The following is a 23480-nucleotide window of genomic DNA, read 5'->3' on the forward strand; positions in this document are numbered from 1 at the left end:
AAACACACATTAAAAAATTGTCAACTTCAACAGAATCACAGATATAGATACATTGCAACATTAAAAAAAAAAAAAGTTTTGAAATGTATATAATTTCAACAAGTAAAATAAAGATACATATGGGTGAGTCTCCAATTTCTTCGAGTACAAGTCCCACATAGGTTTTTCCATATTATTCACTCTGAATAGCTTACACTCCGAATAATGGACAGTCATTTCAACGAAAAAAAATCGATTGCTACATTAAAATTTTCTTTAAGTAAGCCATACACAGTATGATAAAATTTACAAAAAGAAAAGTTACCTTCTCATTACCTGCGAATTGTTTTATAGTTCAGGAAATACAAACATAAAAAACAAAAAGGGAATCAGCAATATTAATAACATATATTTTTCTTTTAATTTAAAGCAACTACGAAATTTATAATAATTTCACTAACCTATTCGAGCAACATTTAGATAAACAAATGTCTAACCAATAAGCCCCTTTTGGAACGATTCGTCTGAACAACAACAAAAAATATTAAATAAATAGAATTATTCCACTGATACATTTTTTATTTATCGTTTGCCAAATTTAACTTTCTTTTTTTCAATCTTATTTTCCAACTAATGTATTAGAAATATATGCTTATATTCTACAGGGTGCATTAACAGTGCTTGAGCAATAATACTAGGAGAGTGATTTTTTTAGGACAGGAGTATCACAATTTCTATACAATTTTCCTGTTGCATAAGCCCAGGATTATAATTAAGGTAACTAATGTTATTTTTCGATTCCAACCTCTTAATTCAACTACACACTATATATATGAGTAGAATTATTATTTTTCTTTTATTTAACACTAGCGGTACCCGCACGGCTTTGCCCATAGTAGAAAATTAAAAGGTCAGCAAGACCCACACATTAAGGGGTAAACTCCCAGCTGGGCTGGCGCCCAGCACGGGAACCTTCCCCGGCGCAATAAGTACCAAGCGCGTCCGTAGTATGATACGACTATCGACCGCCGCACTCAGCCGTGCGGGGGGCCCGCTACGCGGACCCCCCGGGCGGTGGAACCTAAGGCCTACGGCTAAGAGGTGGGGTGCGTGCGGAGAAAAGTATGTTTAAAATAACGAACGATGAATTTATCGCCAATTTGTTCCGTTAATTTGATCGCTCATGATACGGTTCCACGTAATGATCATTTGTTAATTTACTCGTCCATGTTATGATAAAATGTTCTTAAAATTGGAATAGAAAAAGAACAAAATTGAATTTCCGAAATATCGCTTTGAGGTGCTGACCCCTATGCTACGAACTAATTTTGTGCCAAATTTCATGAAAATCGGCCGATCGGTCTAGGCGCTATGCGCGTCACAGACATCCAGACATCGAGACACCCAGATTTTCAGCTTTATTATTAGTAAAGATAGAAAGGAGAATAACAACAAAAATGTTTCATTCCCATTTTTGAATGTCAAAGTTTTAGTAAGAACAGCAGACAAATCATACGAACTTAATACTCAAGGAATCTAACAAAATAGTGATAAACAGTGTTGTAGCACAGCAAATCAAAAATTCCTTTTTTTAATCTATAATAATTGAACTCATTCCTAGGACAGGAGAATGACATGAAACCTGGTGACAAAGTTTAAAATGATGTACGTTGATGATTTAAATAATTTAATTTATTTAAAGAATGCTATTTTACAACTTTGAATATACTTAATTTTGTACTAAAAATTGAATTTGTGGAATGTTGATATAAGATTTTAAAATAATTTAAGTCCATTTGAAAAATGGGTGGGCTCACGCCAAAAGTGTGACTTTCTGGTTATTTAAATTTTTTTTTATTAAAATCTAAATTAGTTATTGTTTTAATAAGAGTAGAATTACATCAGGTAAGTTTTTCTAACTATTAAAAAAATTAAAACATTTTCCGAGTTAAACAAGTTTTGTGTTAGGTTACGAGGACATAACATTGTTAGAATTTTGGAGAATCACCCATAGGTAAAAAAAATTATTGAATTTTAGTTAATAAATAATATTTCTGATCAAATTTATTTGATAATTTATCCTAAAAATCTAAACACATTACTAAATTTATATAATTATAAACATAAAATTTACATTCAAGATCACAGTTAGGTATCTCACATCAAGCATGTTCAAGCACATTTTTTAAAAACAAAATCCCATTGCACATTGCACTCTATATTGACAAAATAGCTTTAGCTTGATTTTTTCTTCGTAAAATAACTTACATCAAAAGCAATAACATCTTAAAATGTCATAAATTGATGTTGAGACAAAAAATGCAGGCTCCTTTTCTTTCTTTTTTTTGGCTAATACAGTAAAACCTCAATTATCTGAAGTAACTGAGACTGAGAGTTTTCAGAAAATCAAAAATTGTACATAATAGAGAATGCTTTATTTTTGTGGTAATTCACAATTACAAAAACTATTTTTTACCACATATAATGAAATTTAATGTCCTTTATACAAACACTTAAATATAATTATATATATATATATATATATATATATATATATATATATATATATATATATATATATATATATATATATATATATATATATATATAGCAGCATACAAGGTGCCCACCTAGAGGGGTGGGTAACGGCGCATACTGCGCTATTTAAATTTTTAAGGGGGTTGTTATCTCTTTTATTTGGAGGGGTGGGGGGGGGGGGAAATCTTTAGGGAGGTTCGCCCTTACTCTTAGAGGGGAAGCACCCTTGGCAGTATATAATACAGTAAAACCCCTCCTAACGGACATCCCTCAAAGGCGGACACCCTTCATATGCGGACAATTTTTAATTCCCCAGTTCCAATGCAAATAACATTATTAAACCCCGTCCTGCGGGCACCTCTCTGTTGCGAACAAAAAAAAAAATTTGTCCCGTTAGTGTCCGCGAAACAATAAATTAGCACACGACTAGTGTGGATACTTGAACTCTTCTAATGACTTATTGAAGAATTGTTCTGCATGCTATGCAATGGAACTGGTAATACAGATTAAAAAAGTTGGAGCACATCTGTGAAAGTGAAACTTATATTAGTTAACCTTGCACCAACATTAGGCTTTTTCGAGAGAAAAAGGTTATCTTTAAAGAATGAACATCTTTAAAGAATGAATTCCAGTCACCAGAAACTTTTAGATAATCAAGGTTATACTGTTCACACAAATTTCTTAAAATACACATCCTACATTTTAGTTCATACCTAAATCGCTTAACTACTTAGCTGAAAAGCATTTTAAACATAAGTTCAAGTTCCCCTATGTTTCCAAGCCATCAGAATCATCATTATGAAGCAGAGGTTTTGATTCTTTAACTTTTGATACACTTTCACTCCATCTCCTGTTATTTCTGATGATTGAATTCCTGTGCAATTGTTCTGTAAAGGAAATTCAAAGTAGATATTTTAAGATTGATTTGCAGAGATAATATCAAAGTCAATGATAATGTGATAAGTTTATTTTTATTACAAAAAAAAAAAAAAAAAAAAAAAAACGAACTACATGGGGCTAAATTTGTAGTTCACAAAGAGCAAGTTTCAACACACAAGCATTAGATGACAAAAAGTTGAAATACATGTGAAAAAGAAACTAATAAACATTATAATTTTTTTTTTATTTTTTAATATTGTGTGAGTTTAGAATCAGCAATGGAAATAAAAAAATACTTCTCTCACACTTTAATATAATGTTGTGTTTCTTTTTAAATTTATTCCCCCAGGGCCGGATTTGGAAGTGTGGAGGCCGGGGCAATGAAGGAGTGGAGGCCTCTAATCAGGGTTCGAAAAGATCATCATATTTTCGAAAATATCCGATACTTTGATATATATCCGAATATTTTGATATATATGTATATATCCGATATTTTCGACCCATGAAAGTTAGGATATTTTGTAAAAAAATTTATTGTGGGGGCCCCCTTTGTTGTGGAGGCCCCGGGGCAGTAGCCCCACCTGCCTCCCCTAAATCCAGCCCTGTATTCCTCCCCCTTTTTCCTTTAATTTCAATTTTCTATCAGATTATCATCACATTACAAGCGCTTTGTTTTGGAAGGCAATGACGCTTTTGTATTTATTTTCTTGGAATATGTTAAAATTGTGTTTTTGGGTGAAAATTTTTTTTAGTTGCATTGTATACAATGAACAAAATCAATAATAAACACATATATGAGGCAGTGAGAAGCAAAGGGATGCAAGTGGACTATTTTAAACTTCGAGTAAAATGCGTTTAAAGATCAGATTCTGGTGATCTGATCTTTCTTGATTGATTTCTGAAAAAAAAAATCAATAACAGCCTATATGGGTGTTATTGTTTTTTTTTTTTCTAAATCATGCTATACAGCAGCACCTACCAGGGCTACTAGTACTATCTCTTGCCCCAAGACAGAGGAGAAGTTCACCTACCATTTGTACTGGTTATCCCCAAATTTTTAATTTTGCCACTTGCATCCCTTTTCTTCTCACTACCTCATATGATTTTTCATAGACCATTTGCTTTTTCCTCAGTATTTTCTGCTTTATAAAATAATTTCAAAGACAATGCTCAAATCAATCTTTGAACACAAACCCGGAGAATGGTAATTTTTAAACCGAATACATATTTTTCCATGCATGAAATGAAGGTCAAAATACAGCAGAAAGGGTGTTTTGGGGTTGCAAAGAATCCCCTCTTATTAATGTAAAAAAGCTTATGGGTTTATGGATGTAGGGAGTTGTAGGAGAAATGTTCCATGAGGTCAAGTGGTTTGAACCGCTGTTTTTAAAAATTTACGATAGAGGTCACAAGTATTTGTTCATTAAATATTGGTAACGGTAACAGCACTTTTAGATAACATTATTGCCTGTCTTCAAATGGAGTTACAGGTTAGCCCAATATACTACGCCATCCTATGATGTTTATGACATACAACACGGGTTCAATCTCCTGCATTAGAAAAACCCATCGCCACTCCAGCATCATGTAGCAATACATATTAATTCTGAGGTTGAATGCAAAAAGATGGGAAGCTGCTGGAGAAAGTTACTACAATATGGTAGCAATAGAAATTTTAAAAACCTTGAGCTATATTCAGTGCTTTTGAAAGGCCATTAAATTCAAACTTAAAATTAAAAGAATTTTACAATTTTTAGGACTATGAGCATCATAACAGTTTTTGCACTTAATTGCCTGTATGGAATAAAATAAATTTGATTCAGAGAAGAATCGAAATTGCTAGTGCTATATTTATAAACAAGATAAAAACAAAACACTATTTTAAAAACCATGAGAAAATTAATTAAAGAAAGAAAAACAAATATAGCAAAGATATTTAATTTAAATTAAAGCATATAATAGGAAAAAATAGTGTACACTTTTTTCCATTTTCCCATTTATTAAATAATGTTCTCAAAGTTGGAATTTCTCTTCCATACTTTTATGATACATCAAAACAAAGGTCTAATTTTTAGCTTTCTTTCCTAGTAAAAGTCAGAAAAAGAAGAAAACTGCATGAACAAAGGCTTAATGCATCTTTTAAAAAAAAGTCAAAAAATAAAATAACAATAATAATATTCATATCAAAAAATTAAAAATTAGAAAGTAAGGCATTGAGAAGGGAAAAACGTGTCTGTCAATCTGTCCCCCCCCCCCCCCGAATAACTTTTAAATGAAAAGTCTGATTCAAACAAGAAAACATTTTACTTAAAAAATACTGGGGAGGACACCTCGTTCTCATATTTCACTTTTTGATTTGAACAATTTTTCATTCAATTTTGAACAGTACAAAAAAACTTAACATTAGTGCCGATGGAGAAATTCAAGGCAAATATTAATCCCTAAGTTGTGGAGGCATATTTGCTTAAAACAAAATTTGTTAGAAAAAACTCTCGATGGAGAACATGTATAAAAATATCTTTTTGATTGGAACAATTTTCTGTTCAATTTTGAACAGTTCAAATCACTTAGAGGGCCCACGGGGAAACTAAAAGTCACTATAGATCCCCAACTTAAAGACGGATTTGCCTTAAACAAATTTTGTTGGAAACAACTCTTGATGACCAACTCCTGACTCCGACTCTTTGAATTTTAGGGCCATTGATTCTGACTCCTGCAGCCAAAAATTAGTCGGACTCTGACTCCGTAGCTTTAAACACAATTTAGACACTGAGGAAAAATGACTGACTCCGATTCTTGGAATTTTAACGTCTTCGACTCCGACTCCTTTATTTCAAAATAAGTCTGACTCTGACTCTGCAAACATGGGCAGAGTTGTGCATTTTGAATGAAAGTGACTGATTTGAACTCAGAGTCCTTGAATTAAAAACCTTCGACTCCCGACTCTGACTTCTTAACCCCAAAATGAGACTGACTCCTACTCTATAGCAATGGTTTTTACTGTGAAATAATCATTGTTGATATTATTGTTTTCATTTTCACTCTCAAGTTTTAATTTATGTTATTTTTTTTTTCAGTCCTTTATGTTTTAACATAAAGATAAGTGCAGATGGGCAATTCCATGGTGTCGGACGTAAAAAATGAAGAAAAATTTCTAAGTTTTAATTCCATTTACCAGGTATAAACTGTTCCAAAATGACCAAATTGATTTACAAGACACGTACTACATCCCACTGAATAAAAAATCATGTTAGTTTTTCAAAATAGATCCATAAAGTATAAATTAAAAAAATTTAAAGAGTTGGTGTCGGACGTAAACACACAAATAGTGAAACTGATGGTTCGCTTAAACATTATTAAAAGTCTGTGAATTGGCTTACATTTTAATTTTAAAAGCAACATAATTCTAAAGTATACTTATGATTGAAGCATATTTTACAGTTTTCAAATGATATTATAAGGAATAAAATTATTTAAAAAATATTTTTAGCTTGGTGTTGGACGTAAATTGTTCATATTGGATGTAAACTATTGTTCTTAAATGTAAATACATAACAATGATTACAGTTATAAATATGCAAATTATAGGTTACATATACTGAAACACAATTTACCAAGTAAATTCAAAAGTAGGGTTGATTGGGGGAAGTGGGACACTGGGGTAAACAGGTCACCCCCAAAAACTGAAATATCCATAATCCAGATGATTTTTATACTTTTTTAAAAATTGATTATGTCATGGTTCATCACAGTGATTAGTTTTACACATATTTCGGTTATGTGGAATTTTTTTTCTAGGTCAGAGAATTTAGTCAAAAAAAAAAAAAAAATCTGAAAAATATTTTTTGGCAAGTTTAAGCAGCATTTTTCAAAGAAGTGTTTCCCAGTCAGCATTCATGTACAGGTTAACTTAAAAAGGTGCATACTGCAATCAGAATTTTTGAGTAAATTATTATTAAAAACTTTTAGAGGAGGGGCCCCACTTACGCCGTAAAATTTGGCCATAAGAGGTCCCCACACTATAGGGTAAGTGGTTCCCCCTGTAACTGTGAGGATTTGAAAATCAAAAACAACTAAGACGAAATATTTGTATTAGTGAACTACAAGACAACTATGATGACATAGTAGGAAATGATAGTCCAGCTACAAAAGCTGGTGATTAGTTATTTGTGAAACTTACCTGAAAGAAAACCATCAAGATTTATATGGGTTGAATATTGATAATGGTTCTTCCTTAGCCAACTTTACATTGATGCAGTCACATTTAGTGTTTCCAATATCTTTTTCCACTTATAGTTTTGGCAAATTTGCTAAAATTGATCTGAACCAACTATATTACGTTCATTCAACACACCTTTTCTCAAAAGGGATACACAGTAAATGTACACAGTAAAGTCACTAAGTTGTTTTTCATGCATGTTTCACTTTAACTTTGAAATTAAAGTCAAAAAAAAAAAAAAAAAAGAGAAACACAGTTGAAAACATATGTTGTTTAAAGGAATGTAACCGTGTCGAACGTAAATGGTGTTGGACATAATTTTTTTTTTACGTCCGACACCTAGATTTTAATAAAAAATATTCACTTGTTACAAAATTAAAATATGTTAGATCCATGAGATTGAAAATCTTGCTTTGTACCCAAAAATGCATGTATGTAGCTTTAAAATTATTGGCTCAGCATAATTAAATGCACATTTTGGTGTCAGACGTAAAACACTTAATGTACCCCAGAGGAATTCTTTTACAAATTGAAATGAATTATATTTTGACACATTTTTACAACATCACCAGCAATACATTGTATCTTTAAATGGTTATTCATCTCAATTCATAATAATAGTATGCATTTTTTGGAAAAAACGGAATTTCTTCAAGAGTCACCAAATATGGTTTGAAAATACTTAAGATGTTGACCTTAGTTTAACCTCCTGTAACTTATTTATAACTGAAGTGATCAAATTTTAGACAGGCATTTCAAAATATACAACTCTTTGCCTTTAAAATGGCATCTCATTTGTTTAGAAATTTTAATTTTGAAAATTTGATTATCTGGTTGACCTTATCATGGAATTGCCCAGAAGATTTTTTTTTTATAATGAAAATTATTTTTTAAACTCTGATGGTTTTGAGCGTCTTATCACACCCTAGCAAGCACTTTTCAAGAGCGTTTTACACCTTTTTTTCTGATGCTAAATGTTTGTTTTCAAACGGCCCGAAGCGCAGGGCGGTAGTTAGGCATTGATAAAAGGTAAGGCATGTGATTTACATGGCAAGTTACTACAAAAAATTTTCGTAGGGAAGAATTTCACACATCTTACCCAGGACTGTCAGAGGGTTAGGTTGACATTTTATTATTTTTATTTATTTTTGAAAGTACATTTATTCTTTTTTTTAAATTATTTTTTGACAACAGGGGGAAAACAACTTTTTTTTTGACATAATGTTTTTGTTTCAATTTAATTCTTTTTGAAATCAATTCAAGATTTTTTTAAAAATGGAAATAATATATTAGCTGCTTTGTTTAAAAGGTGTTACTATTTTATTTGTTCCTTTATTTCCTACGCATCTATTTCTTTAGATGAGCAAGGCATATTTTATTTCTTGAAACCAACTTAAAAGGTTAACAAGTTAAGTTTGAAATAATTTGCAATTTTAGCTAATTTTGAGAAGATTGATCATATACTAGAAAGTCGATATGATGTATGGGAAGGTAGGCTCGTTTAGCTCTGAACAGAATTTCTTGTTACACTGTTGTAACTCCACTTACCACCTAAGTATTTTTTATAGAATTAAAATGCTATTTTTTAGGCAATAAAAAATGCTATACATTTGTATAGCAGCGATTCAAGAATGGTCCAAAGAAATAGGAGAAAGAAAGTTTTCTATTTCTCTAGTTGTCTTCTGTAGCTTCATATAAACCTAGACCAAAAATTTTATTTTAACATAAAAAATGAAAACTTGAAAAATATATTGCCTACACATATTTAGTGACAAATTACCTTCATTCCTTCTCACTCCAATAGATTGTGTAAGCAAGAAACCCAATGCAACTAAGCCAAGTATAACGGCCCCACCACAAGCAAAGACTAGAACATACTTATAATACCATTTGCAGTCATCACAACATGATCTGAAATAAAAACATATACTCAGTACAATTTTTTCAGTGATAAATGATATGATGACAATTTTTATATTTTTGTTAATCGCAAGTATAAAATATTCATTTTCGAAAGTTACTAATAATGTTATAATTTACACTGAGGCAATATATTTAATTATTCAAATTAATGAAGAGCAACAAAAATGTTTTAGATAAATTTTACATTCAAATTACATAACAAATTAATATCCTTTAATTATATTCATATAATTTAAATGAGCTTTACAAAAGTTTGTAAAAATGAACAGATTTTAATTCACCTGCAACATCCTGCAAAATAATTATGCTGACATAAATTTATACTTAACCATTTCATTACGTTAGTGCTGGATTTAGGGAGAAGCAAGCCGGGCCCTTACCCTGGTGGAAACTTTTAGGGGCTGCAAATTCAACCCATTTCTATGAGTTTTTTCTTTATTGAAAATCAATACAAAACCTTTAAGGAAGGCAAGCCCTATAGCAGAATATTCCTCATTGATCTGTGACAAAACTTTTATCACTCAAAATTTATCTGTGGCAAAAACGGCTGCTTTAATCCATATCACACATGCCATACCTGTGTGTGTGTGTGTATACATGCATATAATAATAATAATAATAATAAAAATGAAACATATTGAAAACACCACACCAAAAGCCTATAGATGTGCAAAGCAGCAAAACTAAAAAGCCAAGTAAATATAAAAAGTATACAAGTTAAATAACAAGTAGTAAACAATTTATACGAAAAATTGTCTCCAGAGAGGGAGAAAATAATCTGTGACGTATGTCACACTACTTTCTGCTACAGGGAAGGTAAATAGAGTGGCAATTCCAAATTTTTGCCCGGCTCAGAAAAATTCAAGATCCGGCACTGAGCAACAGAACTGTACTATGTCAAGCTAATGTCTGGGAAAATACCTTGGTATATAGATATACATCATAATATTGTTAGTTTTCCAAAAAAAAAAAGATATCAGAATAGATTTGGTTCATAGTAAATCAACTTGCACACCTGGCTGACATTTTTTTCTGCTGAATTACTATACATTTTATGGTGCAGAATGTATAAAACAAAGAAACTAGAAAATATAACTGAGTATGAAATCAAGTAAAAATTCAAAAATATAGTGATTTGTAATATTACTTTGTAAACTACAAAGAATTTAGATCAGGGTTGGGTTTTGGACTGTCCAAAACGGGTTTAGGACAGGACAGGTGGTTTTCACAGTCTAAAACTGTCCAAAAGTGTCTGAAACTGTTCAAAAGTATGCTAAAGCTAAATGGGTGTAATCTAATCAATTCGTATTAAGAGCAATACTCGTAATGCATAAATATATATATTAATGAGGTTTAATTATATATATATATATATATATATATATATATATATATATATATCAGGGGTCTGTCCAGGATTTTTCACAGGGTCCGTTTTTTGTGAAAAATCAAATAATTTTGTGAAAAATGAATTAATTTTGTGAAAAAATCAAAAAAATTTCGCGAAAAAAAAAATAAATAAATAAATAATAAAAAAAATAAATAAATTTTTTTTTGTTAAAACGAAATTTTAGAACTTAGAGATGGCACAAAACTGCATCAATTAAACTTAAAGTTGAGTGTTTTCCTCTTCTATGTCGAGAAAATCATACTGGATTTTTTTTCTTACATTTGGGCGGGGGGGGGGGGGGGTCATCGCTCTTTCAAGTATCAATATTTATCTAACATTCTACATTATGTTAAATTATACTAGATATATTTCTGTATAGTATTTAAAATAATTGGTAACAAAAATATAAATAAATGAAATAAAATACAGAATAGGGTTCTGCATTCAACTTTTTGACCCAAGACACTGTTAAAAAGCACAGAATTTCGTTTAAAACTTATAAATTCCCTGATTTTAACAAAAATAAAAAGATATTTCAATTGTTTACCTCTTAAAAAAGCGTAATAATCATCAAAAATTCGAAAAATCGGAATCCCATATCGGATGCAAAGAGATCGCAATTCTCAAAGTGAAGGCATCAAAAGTATAAAAACGGCTTGTAAAAGAAATATTTTTGATAAAATTACTTTAAAATTGCATTTTAGAGTCCCTATGATAACCATTTTCATTAATATCTGTGGACACAGTTGACCCAAAAAATAAAATAAAACAAACCATCTCAGCATTTTCATTTTTGACTCATAACAGAAAATGGAATTTTGCTTTAAAAACTTGAAATGAGAGTTCTAACAGAAATAAAGAGACTTTTCATTTATTTGACTCCTAATAAAGCGAAGTTAGCTTGAAAAAAGAACAAAATATGATTCTCATATCGGATGTTAAAAGATTGCATATTTCAAAATGTAGACATCTAAAGAAAAAAAAAACGGTAATTAAAAGAGTTTATTTAAAGTTAATCATCCTTGTTAGCATCGAAAAATCAAAACCCATATAATTTTCTCCCAAAATAACAATTAAACATCGCACCGCACCGTAAAAACGCAACTATTGACAAGCTGGCAAAATGATGAGAATATTTTCTAATCAAGTCATTATAAAGGTTCAACGCCAAACGCGAAGTGGTGATAATTTTGAATTTGGTAACCCTATCTGAAGCGATCATATTTTTTCCTCACCCTTACTATCCCTTTGCAGTTCTAAGTTCATTTCGCAGATACATATTATTATTGTTTGTTAAATCATGAGTGGAGAAAAATGCTTACCAATGCCTTTTCAGAAAAGTTTACAACACCGCTGCTAATTAGCTGTGATAAAACAAACAACTATTATAAACTACACCGCCAGCTCAGTTATTCCATCTGGAGCTTTAGGGCCTGTAACTTACTACAAAACAACCATGATATTTATTTGGCAGTAGCAATTATTTATCGCTTGCAGGAGAATCGCAAGAGTGCCCATTTTTTTTTTTTAAAAATTAGCCGATTTTGTATAAGCTGATCCCTCTAATTTGACTTAAAAAAAGGTTCCAAAAATTATCGGTTTATACACAGAAATATGCGTTATTTTGCTTTCAGATTTGCTCTTTCAATAAACAATTTGTGACAGATCCGATCTTGTTTATCAGAATTTTGTGAAGGGTCCGTTTTGTTTGATCCGGATTTTGTGAAAGGTCCGTTTTGTTTGGTCGGGATTTTGTGAAAGGTCCGTTTTGGTTGATCGGATTTTTGTGAAGGGTCCGTTAACGGACCCAAATATCCTCTGGCCAGATCCCTGTATGTGTATATATAGTATATATATATATATATATATATATATATATATATAATGCGTATTTGATAATAATTTTCTCCAAAATGTTCATTTGAAAAATATATTTAATATATTTTCAAAAGAATGCTTAAGCTAAAGGGGTATAATCTAATCAATTCATATTTACTGCAATATTCATAATGAATAAATATAGTTATTAATGAGTATTTGATCATATTTTTTTCCAAAAATATTCACTTAAAAAATCTTTAAAAAATTGGCAATATAACTCTTTTACATAAAAACTTTTTTTATGTACCAGTTGGTAGAGTTATGAAAAGAAATTCAAAACACTACCAAGACAACTCATTTCAGTTCCATTTATAACGCAAATGTGTGCAATGTTTAGGAGCAAAAAAAAAAAAAAAACCCTAAATAAAAAAAAAAAAAAAAACTTACATGAGTTTTACATGATATTTTAATAAAAATTATTTTTTAAATCATAGATTAAAGAACGATAAACTGATGATTAAACACTTATATTTTATAACTTGTGCTATTCTTTTTTTCAGTTCATATTTGTAATATAATACATTCTGTAACTACAAAAAATTGTAATTTATTGCATTTAAGTCAATTATTGCACTATATTTTAAACACCTTCTTTTGAACACATGCATAAATGTCGAAAAAATTTGGTTTATGGGAAAAAAAAGCCTCATGCATACAAATTTAAATTTTTAATAAAGAATTTAATTTCTATGTAACTAGATTAAAATCAGCTGTATAAATAAGTTACATATACATTTATACTTGAATGTTCCGGTTGAATAAATGTATTAAAATAGTCAAAAAAAAAAAAAAAACAATTTTGACACATTTTGTTCTGATATTTTCTCACAAAATATATTTTCCCAAAAAATAGGTTTGGACAGTTTTGAACACAAGGGTTTTGAACAGGAAGCTAAAAACCTTGCCAACAGTGCTTTCATTTGCACACATGCATAAACATAGAGAAATTTGGTTACTATTATCAAAATAAATAGGTAAATAAATAAACTCATGCAACAAATTGAAATTTTAATCAAGAATTCAACTCCTATGTAACTAGATTAAAATCAGCTGCATAATAAGTTGAATGTTCGCATTGAATAAGTGTTCAATATAAAGCATTACTTTGATACATTTTGTCCTGTTTTTGATGTTTTCTCACAAAATGCAATTTCCCTAAAAATATAGTGTTGGACTCGAGGGTTTTGGACAGGACGGTAGTTTTTACTGTAGGGTCCTAAACCTTGCCAACCCTGATTTAAATGTCTTTACTAATGATGAAGCTGAAAGTATCTCTGTCTGGATGTTCAGAGGATGTCTGGATCTCTGAGACATGCATAGTGCCCAGACCGTTTGGCCGATTTTCATGAAATTTGACACAAAGTTAGTTTGTAGCATGGGAGTGTGCACCTCAAAGAGATTTTTTCGAAAATTCGATGTGGTTCTTTTTCTATTCCAATTTTAAGAACAAAATTATCATAAGATGGACGAGTAAATTACGAAACTATCATAACATGCAACTGTAACATGGGTACAAGCCAATTGGCGCGATACGAAATTATCATGTGTGGAACCATAACATGGGTACAAGCCAACTGGCGAGAAAATTCACCATACATTATTTGTAAATACACAGGGGAACCAAAAAAAAACCTTTTAATTTTTCTATTACGGGCAAAGTCGTGCGGGTACCACTAGTATGAAATAAAGTAAAAATAAAAAACTATAGTAATTTGTAATACTAATTTGTAAACTACAAAGAATTTAGAAGATGGAGTTGAAATAAATCCATTAAACTTACATGCATGGATGGACATCTTGAATGATAACAAGAGCAACGCCATTTGAAAGTTTATCAACGAAGCTCATACATCCAAAAACAAAAGCAGAGCTTGTCTAAAAAAAATTAAGTTTATATGAGTTGCAGAATGAATTTGAACTAACAGAATTATTCTTTCCATAAAGTAAAAACATTTACTTTTGTGTGAAACACGCAATGTACAAAATTTAAATCTCAAAATAGCAATAAACAAAGGAAAAACTGACCGTGGTCTTAAAGCATAGAAAAGTGCAACATGAACTCAGAAAAAAAAAGTACATAGAATATTCAAAAAATGGTATAAGAAAACCAGATTTCCTCTCGTTTAAAAATTTAAGTTTTTTTTTTTTTTTTAAATTTATGTACAGCAATTCAAAATAAGGGGAACAGAAAATATCACAAATGATAAAGAAGCATTCTAGGGGAGAATAAGCATTTATAACACATTTTATGCTGTATTTTTTCAAGCAAGGGTTCTCAAACTTTTAGGACATTGCGAACCCCTTTTCAGAGCCGTGTCCAAGGGGAGGGTTTTAGGGGTTAAACCCCTCCCATTGGGAAACAAATATATGTCAAATGAAGAAAGTGATTGACTTAAATTAACTTTACATGTGAAAGTCTGCGTTTAGCGCTTTTCCCCCCCCTTTCTCTCTAAAGTTTTTCTGTAATTTAACTCAGTAATTCTGTATTTTTTTTCTCTTATTCAACTCAGTTGGACCTAAACGCTTACATTTCTTTCTTCTTTTTTAACTTGAAAAGTTTTACATTCCAGTCAAATGTTATGTAATTTACAATTGTTAAAGCTTTACCGACTGAAATAATATTTTCGAAACGCTGTAGTGGTAGAACCGCTGAATGAGCTACCAATACAAAGCATTAATATTGCTTATTGTAAGGAGGTAATGATGAATTTGGCATATGCTGAGCTATGAAAATGTATTGGCGATTGTGTTTAGTAATGTAATTTCCATCTACAAAAAGCTCGTTCTTGTTTAGTTTACAAGTAAGAACTTATTAAGCATTATTTCAGAACATAAAATCTGATGTACAGTAGACCTTCGTCTTACGCGGGGGTTGCGTTCCACGAAAATGCCGCATTAATTGAGACCTAATACTAGTGTTAAAATAGGGGTTTGGTTCGTTAGATAACAAAATACTTCATTCTAGTGATGACTAATTATATAATAAGTTTAATGTATACTTATATCGACTTTTATACACAACATGCATAATTAATTTCGTGTCCTGTTTATAAAGATGAGCTGGCTATGATTTTTTTTCGAAGTCATCAAGAATTTTTCTCTGTAATTCTTTGCAGAGCATTAACACATCCATGATCACTTGCGTCATTTCCAAGATAGAATTTTCTTTCACTAAACAATCAGAAAGATCGATTTACGCGGGGGGTTAGGTCCAACGGAAATGTCGCGTAAATCGAAACCGCGTAAATTGAGACCTAATAGTAGTGTTAAAAAAGGGGTTAGGTCCCGTGGATAAAAAAAACTTCATTCTAGTGATGACTAATTGTATAATAAGTTTAATGTGTACTTATATAGATTTCTATGCACAACATGCATAAAGAACACAAATAAATTTCGTGTCCTGTTTCTAAAGAGAAGCTGGCTATGATAGTCTTTTGGCAGCCATTAAGACTTTTTCTCCCTTATTCTTTGCAGAGCATTAACATATCCATGATCACTTGCGTCATTTCCATGGTAGCATCTTGCTTCACTAACAAATCAAATAGATCTATTGTCTAGGAATGGCTCAAAAAATTCATTGTGAACGTTTTTGGTTATGTGTCACCGACGTCGGTATCCTGGTTGATTTACCTGCTTTTTCACTCCTGAAAGCTCTTCTTCCAGTGAGTTCTGAACTGTGTGAGTTTAATAACTTTACTTCTAGAAAGAGCTCTGGAACCAATCGTATAAAATGTCTCCAGTGGCCCAAGCTCGATTATTAGCATGCCAAAATGCAGTTGATTACGCGTAATCTGCAATGTTTAGGAGTTTGGATTTTGAAAGAGGGAAAAATTTTATCTGTTTGCATTGCCGCATCCACGTAAAACCGAAACTCATCCGCGTAAAATAAAATAAAGGTGTCAAATCTTAAACCGTGTATAACCGAAACCGCGTAAAACGAGGGTCTACTGTACATTCTACATTATAAAAATAATTTGTGAGAGTTTTTAATTCTTGTTGCAATAAACCGCATAGTAAACAGGTTTAATTCAAAAGAAACACACAATTTGGTTAAAGTGAACCTGTAAAATGAAGGAATACTTTGGTTACCTGCCAGAATTATCCTTCTAGGGGAAGGGGAGGGGGCAGCAATACTTACAGGTGTATAAATGCCATACTGGGATTGACAATTTGTCGTAAAACTAAAGGTTGTGAGGGGTTGAATCTCCACCGCTCCCCCACACACAGGTAAGATTAAAACCCCTCCCTTTATGAAAATCTGGACACGTGCCTGTTTCAGACTAAATATTTTGGCGAATCCTCAAAGTTTTAACTCTATCTAAACCCTAAAACAATAACTAAAATCCTACATAAATGGTTAAGTTTTATCCTTAGAAATACAAGTAACTAGTAAAAAAAAATGAATTTTTGTCTTTTGAATTTTTTTATAATAAGAGAAATTAGTAGACCTTACTGATTTTTTAATCTTGCAGTAGTTTTATGACAGTTATTGACCTATTACTGTGTTTTTAATAAAACACAGCAATAATTTTCTTTAAACTTTTCTTCCACATCTTGCGACCCCCCTTGGTATATCCTGTGACCTCCCTGGGGGTCACAGGACAACTTACCGTTTGAGAACCCCTGATTTAAAGTATTAAATTGTATCTCTACTGAATGCCATTTTCCACAAAATTAAGAAGATGTGGAAAAGTATTCAAAAGTTTTTCTAAATATAAATTCAGGATTCATCAATTAATAAACCCTGGAACTCTGGCAAAGCTCCGGAAAAGATTCACCCCCGAATAAAAAATCGCATAAACTGGTTTCTAAGGATTAATCCTTTAAGGACTGCATGTGGTTTCTCTGAATCTTTAATAGACTTTGGCTATTTGAGGACTTGAAGAGTTAATTATGTAAATTTTAAGGGGTGCACCGAATATCATATTTTGTCGAATAATGAATACGAAATATTTGGTTAAAATTCGATCCAAATATTACGGCGAATACCGAATATTTCGTCAAAATTTTTTAAAACTATAACATTTGAATTTTACACCATTTTAAAATAGAAAATATTTATCTATTTAAGGAAAGGTAAATGTGTTTCTGTTTAACATCATACATTTCTCTACACACATTAAGTATATTTATTACTTTAAAATAAATCATTGCAAAAGAAAAGACAAATTTATATAGTAAATGGCTAATTTAGTTTATGTTTATCTGTAATCCTGCATAAACGGATAGTTAATTTCTACCCTTATTTATGACTTGACAATTGGCAAACATACTAACATGTTATGTAATGAGTAATCTTGCATTTACTTCAGATACAAAACCGAATTGCTTAAAACATCATTAAATTACAACTTATTCAAGTATGTTGGTTATTTTTAGTCCTCTTGGTAACTGGTAAATGATTTTATCATCATTAAAATTGAGAAATGAAATTCAAACATTGCCAAATATTTTAATTTTTTGTCTTTGAGTGAAAAGGGCTACTAAACTTTGATTACAATGATTAATTTCAATTAGGTTGTTTTTAAACAACATTTAATATAGTTCATATGGAGTAAAAATAAAAAGCAAATAACAGTTAAAGTTAAGTAGAATAATAAATTGACTTTATATGTTTACTACTACTTAATATTATGACTTTTTTCCCTGGCTACTGGTTTAAATTAAATTTTAATAGTTAGGCAAATGTAATGTGTCATGAGATTCAAGAAAAATTAAAAAGCAACAAAATTTAAATGTAACATTTGAGTGTTTTCTCTTACAATAAATTAAAAAAGTTCAATTAATTCACATTCAAAGTGTAATTAAATTAATTACACTTTGAATGTGATAAAATTAATAAGTATGCATTTTTATTAACTTTGTAGTGTAGTACTATGTTGTAACTTTCATATAATGTACAAAAAATAGGTTTTTTTACTGATTATTGAACATTTAGATTCGTTTACTGTTTGGTTGCCAAATACTGAAATATGCAGCTGAACCGAATATTTGGTTCGACTGCCAAATATGCAGTATGTTGAGTACCAACTGAATATTTGGTGCATCTTTAGAACTCTGTATAATTAAAGAAATTGTGTGTTAACTTACTGTGCTATTTGCAATAAGATCTGAAGTAATTGAAAGAGAAATTATCAAAAGGGTTGAACCAGCAACACCAATGAGCGCAGCTACACCATAAATCTCATAAGTACAAAATTGTTCACCAGCACCATAAAATATCCAAATGCATGATGACATTGCTAAGGAACTCCCCAAAAAATATGTAACCTAAAAAAAAAAAACATAACAACAATTTAGTAATATACATTACATCATCATTTCAAAGCAACAATTTTGAATTTTAAGTAGTACTTTTTTGAAGAAGCACTTCACATGGTTGGTTATGTTTCAAAAAAGCAAAATTATTTTTTTCTTTTTAAACTTTCTCTTACAATGTGACAACTTTTATTCATTCGATGTAAAAGATTTTTTCATAAGTTTTTCCTAGACAATAAAAAAAACTTTGAAACTGAGTCAGAATTTTAAATTGTTTTTCTTCATTAGATACTGAGGACAATTTCAACACTGATGAGAGTAGTTAATCCTTATATATTATTTCTGTAGCCTGTTTTTGGTTTCTACGCCAAATTTCCCTCAATTCTTGATCGATTTCTTTGATTTACGGCTTATTTTATAGCTTATGGTGCTGGCTACTGACGAAAAATTGTTTCTTTTAGCCGAAAAACCTGTTTTAAAGAACCAGAATAAGGTTTTCGGTCAAACTTATAACTTTAATTTGCATAATGCCCGACAGAGCTGAGTAGCTTGATCGGCAGAGCGTTCTCTTCGTAACCAGAAGATTACATGTTCGGGCCCACGTCCGAACAATCTGCAACAAAAAAATTAGAGAAATATTGCGCATTACATGAACACTGAATTAAATGAATAACAACTATGAAGGAATAGAATAAATGAGAAGGAAATGCTCCTTGCTGATATGAAAACATTCAGCGATTTTGTGCTAAATTACTTCGAAATTGCACGGTTTTTTTTTTGAAGCTTTGGCTCTGGAAAGAAAATTAAAGCATAATGTAAGCGAAAATATAAGTAACAGGTTTAAGATTTCAGACTACAATAGAATTGTTTTTTGTTCAGAAAAAAAATAATAAATCGTATATTGAAATATATATTCTTCTAATGAGTTTTTGACTCTTTGTACAAATAAATAAAATACTACCTCAATTTGAAGGGTAAAATATATATTTTTTCTTCTTTTTGCTAAAAAACAAAAAGCTTATCACATTTTTACTACATTCGAAAGCATAGTTCAATTTATTTTGTATTTTAACCGTGCTGTTAAATGATGAACACGTGCTGCCATCTAAGTTATAACGGTTTAAGCAGCCTGCGATAACAAATTGTAAAAATTTTCAAAAAAAAAAAAAAAAACATTTTTCTTCAATATCTTATCTTATATATTAATCCCCTCTCATTTTAAAACTTATCAGGCTGGCCAATGACGAAAAAAGACTTACGGTCGAAAATTCAAGTTTTCGAAATCGCCACTTGCTGTTTCAAAACCTTGATGCTGCCTGTAGTTCTTATGCATTTTTTAAAGCTAAGTTCTAATGCAGTTTTCCATTTTTTACGTCACTTTCGGCAAAAAAAAAAAAAAAAAAAAAAAGCCGTGAAAGTGTGTGTGTTTATATTTTAATAAAGCTTAACAGCACTGGACTTAGTTGTTCGGTTTAATTGATAAGTTTTTTCGGTAGAGCGTTCGGGTATAAACTATCTGAACTTCGGGGAAGCTTGGGCTGTCCGAAATAATATCAAATTTATATTAGTATTACACATTACATGTGCTCATAACATACACACCTAATAAAATAAATGCAGTGGGAATGCTACTTGGTGTTTCGACTCCTTTATGCAGGCTACAGTTATCATTCGGATACGTTGATTGTTAATCGAACTGTGTTCTTTGACTACATCCAGACCACTCAACATAATGTAAGCATAAAAAAGTATTAGATTTACCTAAAGAAATCCTTTTTGTGCAGAAAAACATTTTTATTGTATGCTAAAATGTAGATGTTTCTAATAGCAGTGTTCGACCTTTTGTACAAATGAAAAAATACTACGCCCGATTAAAACTACGAGTTTCACTCAGTAAACCTTTAATTTTTTATTCGCGCGAATACGATATAAAGCATTAAAAGTATTATCAACTTCATTAGCAAGAAATTATTTTCTACTCCTCTGCTTTCTGCTGAAAAAAAATACATTTTGTCTACGTTCGAAAAATTACACTTAAGAACGGACTCAGTTCAACTGGTTTTGGTTTTGAATTTTAAGTGTTCGATTAAAAGAGAAACATGTGAGGGCATTTAAGCCGTAACGGTTAAAGCAACCTTCTATGTGAAATAGTTCAATATTCAAAGATAAAAACACTTATTTTCAATCAAATTTATTACTTCTCTAGAATGTTTGTTTCAATCGCTACGTGAGATCTTCGTCATTCTTTAATCAAATTCCATGCTTTGCGAATAATTTGAAATCGTATCATGCTGGTTAATGACAAAACACAGATGCATGATCTTATTAATATTATGTTTTTTTTTTGGCAAAAAGCTTTTTTGCTGTTTTTTACTACGCATTCCTTCAATGATTAGCTTTCGAAAAGGAAGGCGCAATTGCTAGGTTTGTTGGGGTGTCGGGCTCTTAGTTAGAATGGCGCCAATTCGAATACGTGCCAATAAATATCTCTTTAATGTTTCTTTTTTTCCCGTCAGATGCTGACATGTGCAGGACTGTATTTGCCACAACCTATTTTTTCACATGCACAATTATTGCTTTTTCACGAGTCAAAACTCAGCCACACTTTTAATGACATTTATGTTTGCATTGAAAATATGTACGATTAAAAGGGGAGCTATGATCAAATTATCACAACGTTGTATTTAACGAGGTTTTGTTACTGATGTCTTTAAATTACATGCCTTCTCTTCTGCGCTTACTTTTTTTTCGGTTCTTCGTCATAATGTTCTTCCTTTGAAATTCTTAAAGAGCGAAATGCCTTATGAAACGATTTGAAGCACAGTGCGGAGTTCCGCACGGGTCGACTAGTTTACTATTAATATAAACAAGGAAAAAGAACAAATTTGAAAGTGATAATTGTGGCTGTAGAGTCCAGAGGCGAAGAATTAAAACTTCAAAAATTGGAGTCGGTCCTTTTCCCTCAAAGTCCATATCTATGACAGTTCTTGGGGAGACAGAGTTGGAGTCATGCTGATTTTGGAGTGAAGGAGTCGAAGGCTCTAAAACTCTTGGAGTTAGAGTTGCTCTTCTTTCTTCTGACTCCAAAGCCCTAGTGATAATTACACATAAAGTATACATTGTTGTCTCAGAGCAAATGTAAGATATCTTACTGTTGCTCTGAGGCAACAATGTATTAGATATTCTCTATATCACTAGTATTTTGAACAAATGTACACCAGTATAGACTGTCACAAGAAGGAATAGTAAAGAGATGCTGATTTATGAAGATTATGTAGAAAAAGTATTCCTGCTAAGCGTCTCTTTTAAAAGGGTTCTGCTTTCAGTCTCCTTAATGTCAAGTGTTGCTTTGTTAACCTTTGCTTTTAGTTCTTGTTAGACAGCCTACATAAATTACTAATTGTAACCATAACTGTATGGCGGAATTCACTATCTCTCTCTCTCTTTTTTTTTTGAAAACAACTTAAATTTTAACTCAGTCCGTCAGTTATTTCTGAACAAATTTTATGCTTATTCTTTCGGATTTTTGTAACAGTTCTGCACATTTTGCTCAAATTATTCAAAAGAAAATTTAGCAACATTGGTGCATGCAGTTAAACATTTAGTAAAAATACTCATAGTTTGGCAAATACCAAGCACTTTTACATAGTTACTGAATGATACAGTTTCTACCGTAGTTTGTTAAGTTTCTTGGAAGGGGCAGTGTATTAAATAGAACACTCAGCTTGTTGTACCCCAAAAAGTTTAACAGTTTTGCGTTTTTTAAAAAAATCTCTACAATTCCTCAAATACACATGTTTTTCTTATACAAATCAACACAAACAGTTTAACTGACCTTACAAAGCGACTTTATCTTAATATTATTTTAAGCATTACTTTTTCACAGGGTTGTCCCATCCCCCCTCCATAACACACAACATAAATTTGTGGTTAGTTAGTTTTTTTTGTGACAAAATCATGGTTGAAATACCTGTTCTTTACTTCCCTAAAGTTTTAGGATAATTTGTCAAGTATTTTTCTAGGCTTTCAATAAAACTTTATAATCTTAAAAAGTGACAGGTTATGTATGGCAATAGAGGAACTTCAAATATATTGATATGCAAGTTTGATTTTTTTTTTTAAATCGAGGACATTTAACACTTTGAAGTCTATGCCCGAGCGTCACTCGGGTTGCCATTTTTGGTGAAGGGAATTAAGCCCAAGAGTCTCTCAGGTCAAATTTTTCCTCTCTTAGCTATAAAAGTACAAGTTCTATACATTTCTAACCTTTTTAGATACTATTTACAAACCTTTTACTTTCAAAAAAAAAAATAGATGGCAGCACCAGCAGAAATAACTACATGAATCGTGATGGAATACGGGTTAAAAATTAGAGTTTATACTTTGAAAAGGACCATACAAAAGCAAATTTTA

General features: G+C 31.1%; 1 protein-coding gene across 1 annotated transcript in view; it reads right to left on the reverse strand.

The window, feature by feature from the left end:
• Positions 1–3215: 3215 nt before the first annotated feature.
• The window catches only part of LOC129227901 (major facilitator superfamily domain-containing protein 12-like), a 46533-nt gene continuing 26268 nt past the window's right edge, over positions 3216–23480 (reverse strand). Inside the window, exons 8-11 of the mRNA XM_054862521.1 lie at positions 18900–19079; positions 14590–14684; positions 9396–9526; positions 3216–3404 (exon numbers count right to left, since the gene is read on the reverse strand). Of these exons, the coding sequence (XP_054718496.1) occupies positions 3286–3404; positions 9396–9526; positions 14590–14684; positions 18900–19079 (525 nt within the window). The 3' untranslated portion in view covers positions 3216–3285. The remainder of the gene's footprint in view (positions 3405–9395; positions 9527–14589; positions 14685–18899; positions 19080–23480) is intronic.

The sequence above is a fragment of the Uloborus diversus genome, chromosome 8 (assembly GCF_026930045.1).
Source record: "Uloborus diversus isolate 005 chromosome 8, Udiv.v.3.1, whole genome shotgun sequence".
Classification (NCBI taxonomy): Eukaryota; Metazoa; Arthropoda; class Arachnida; order Araneae; family Uloboridae; genus Uloborus; species Uloborus diversus.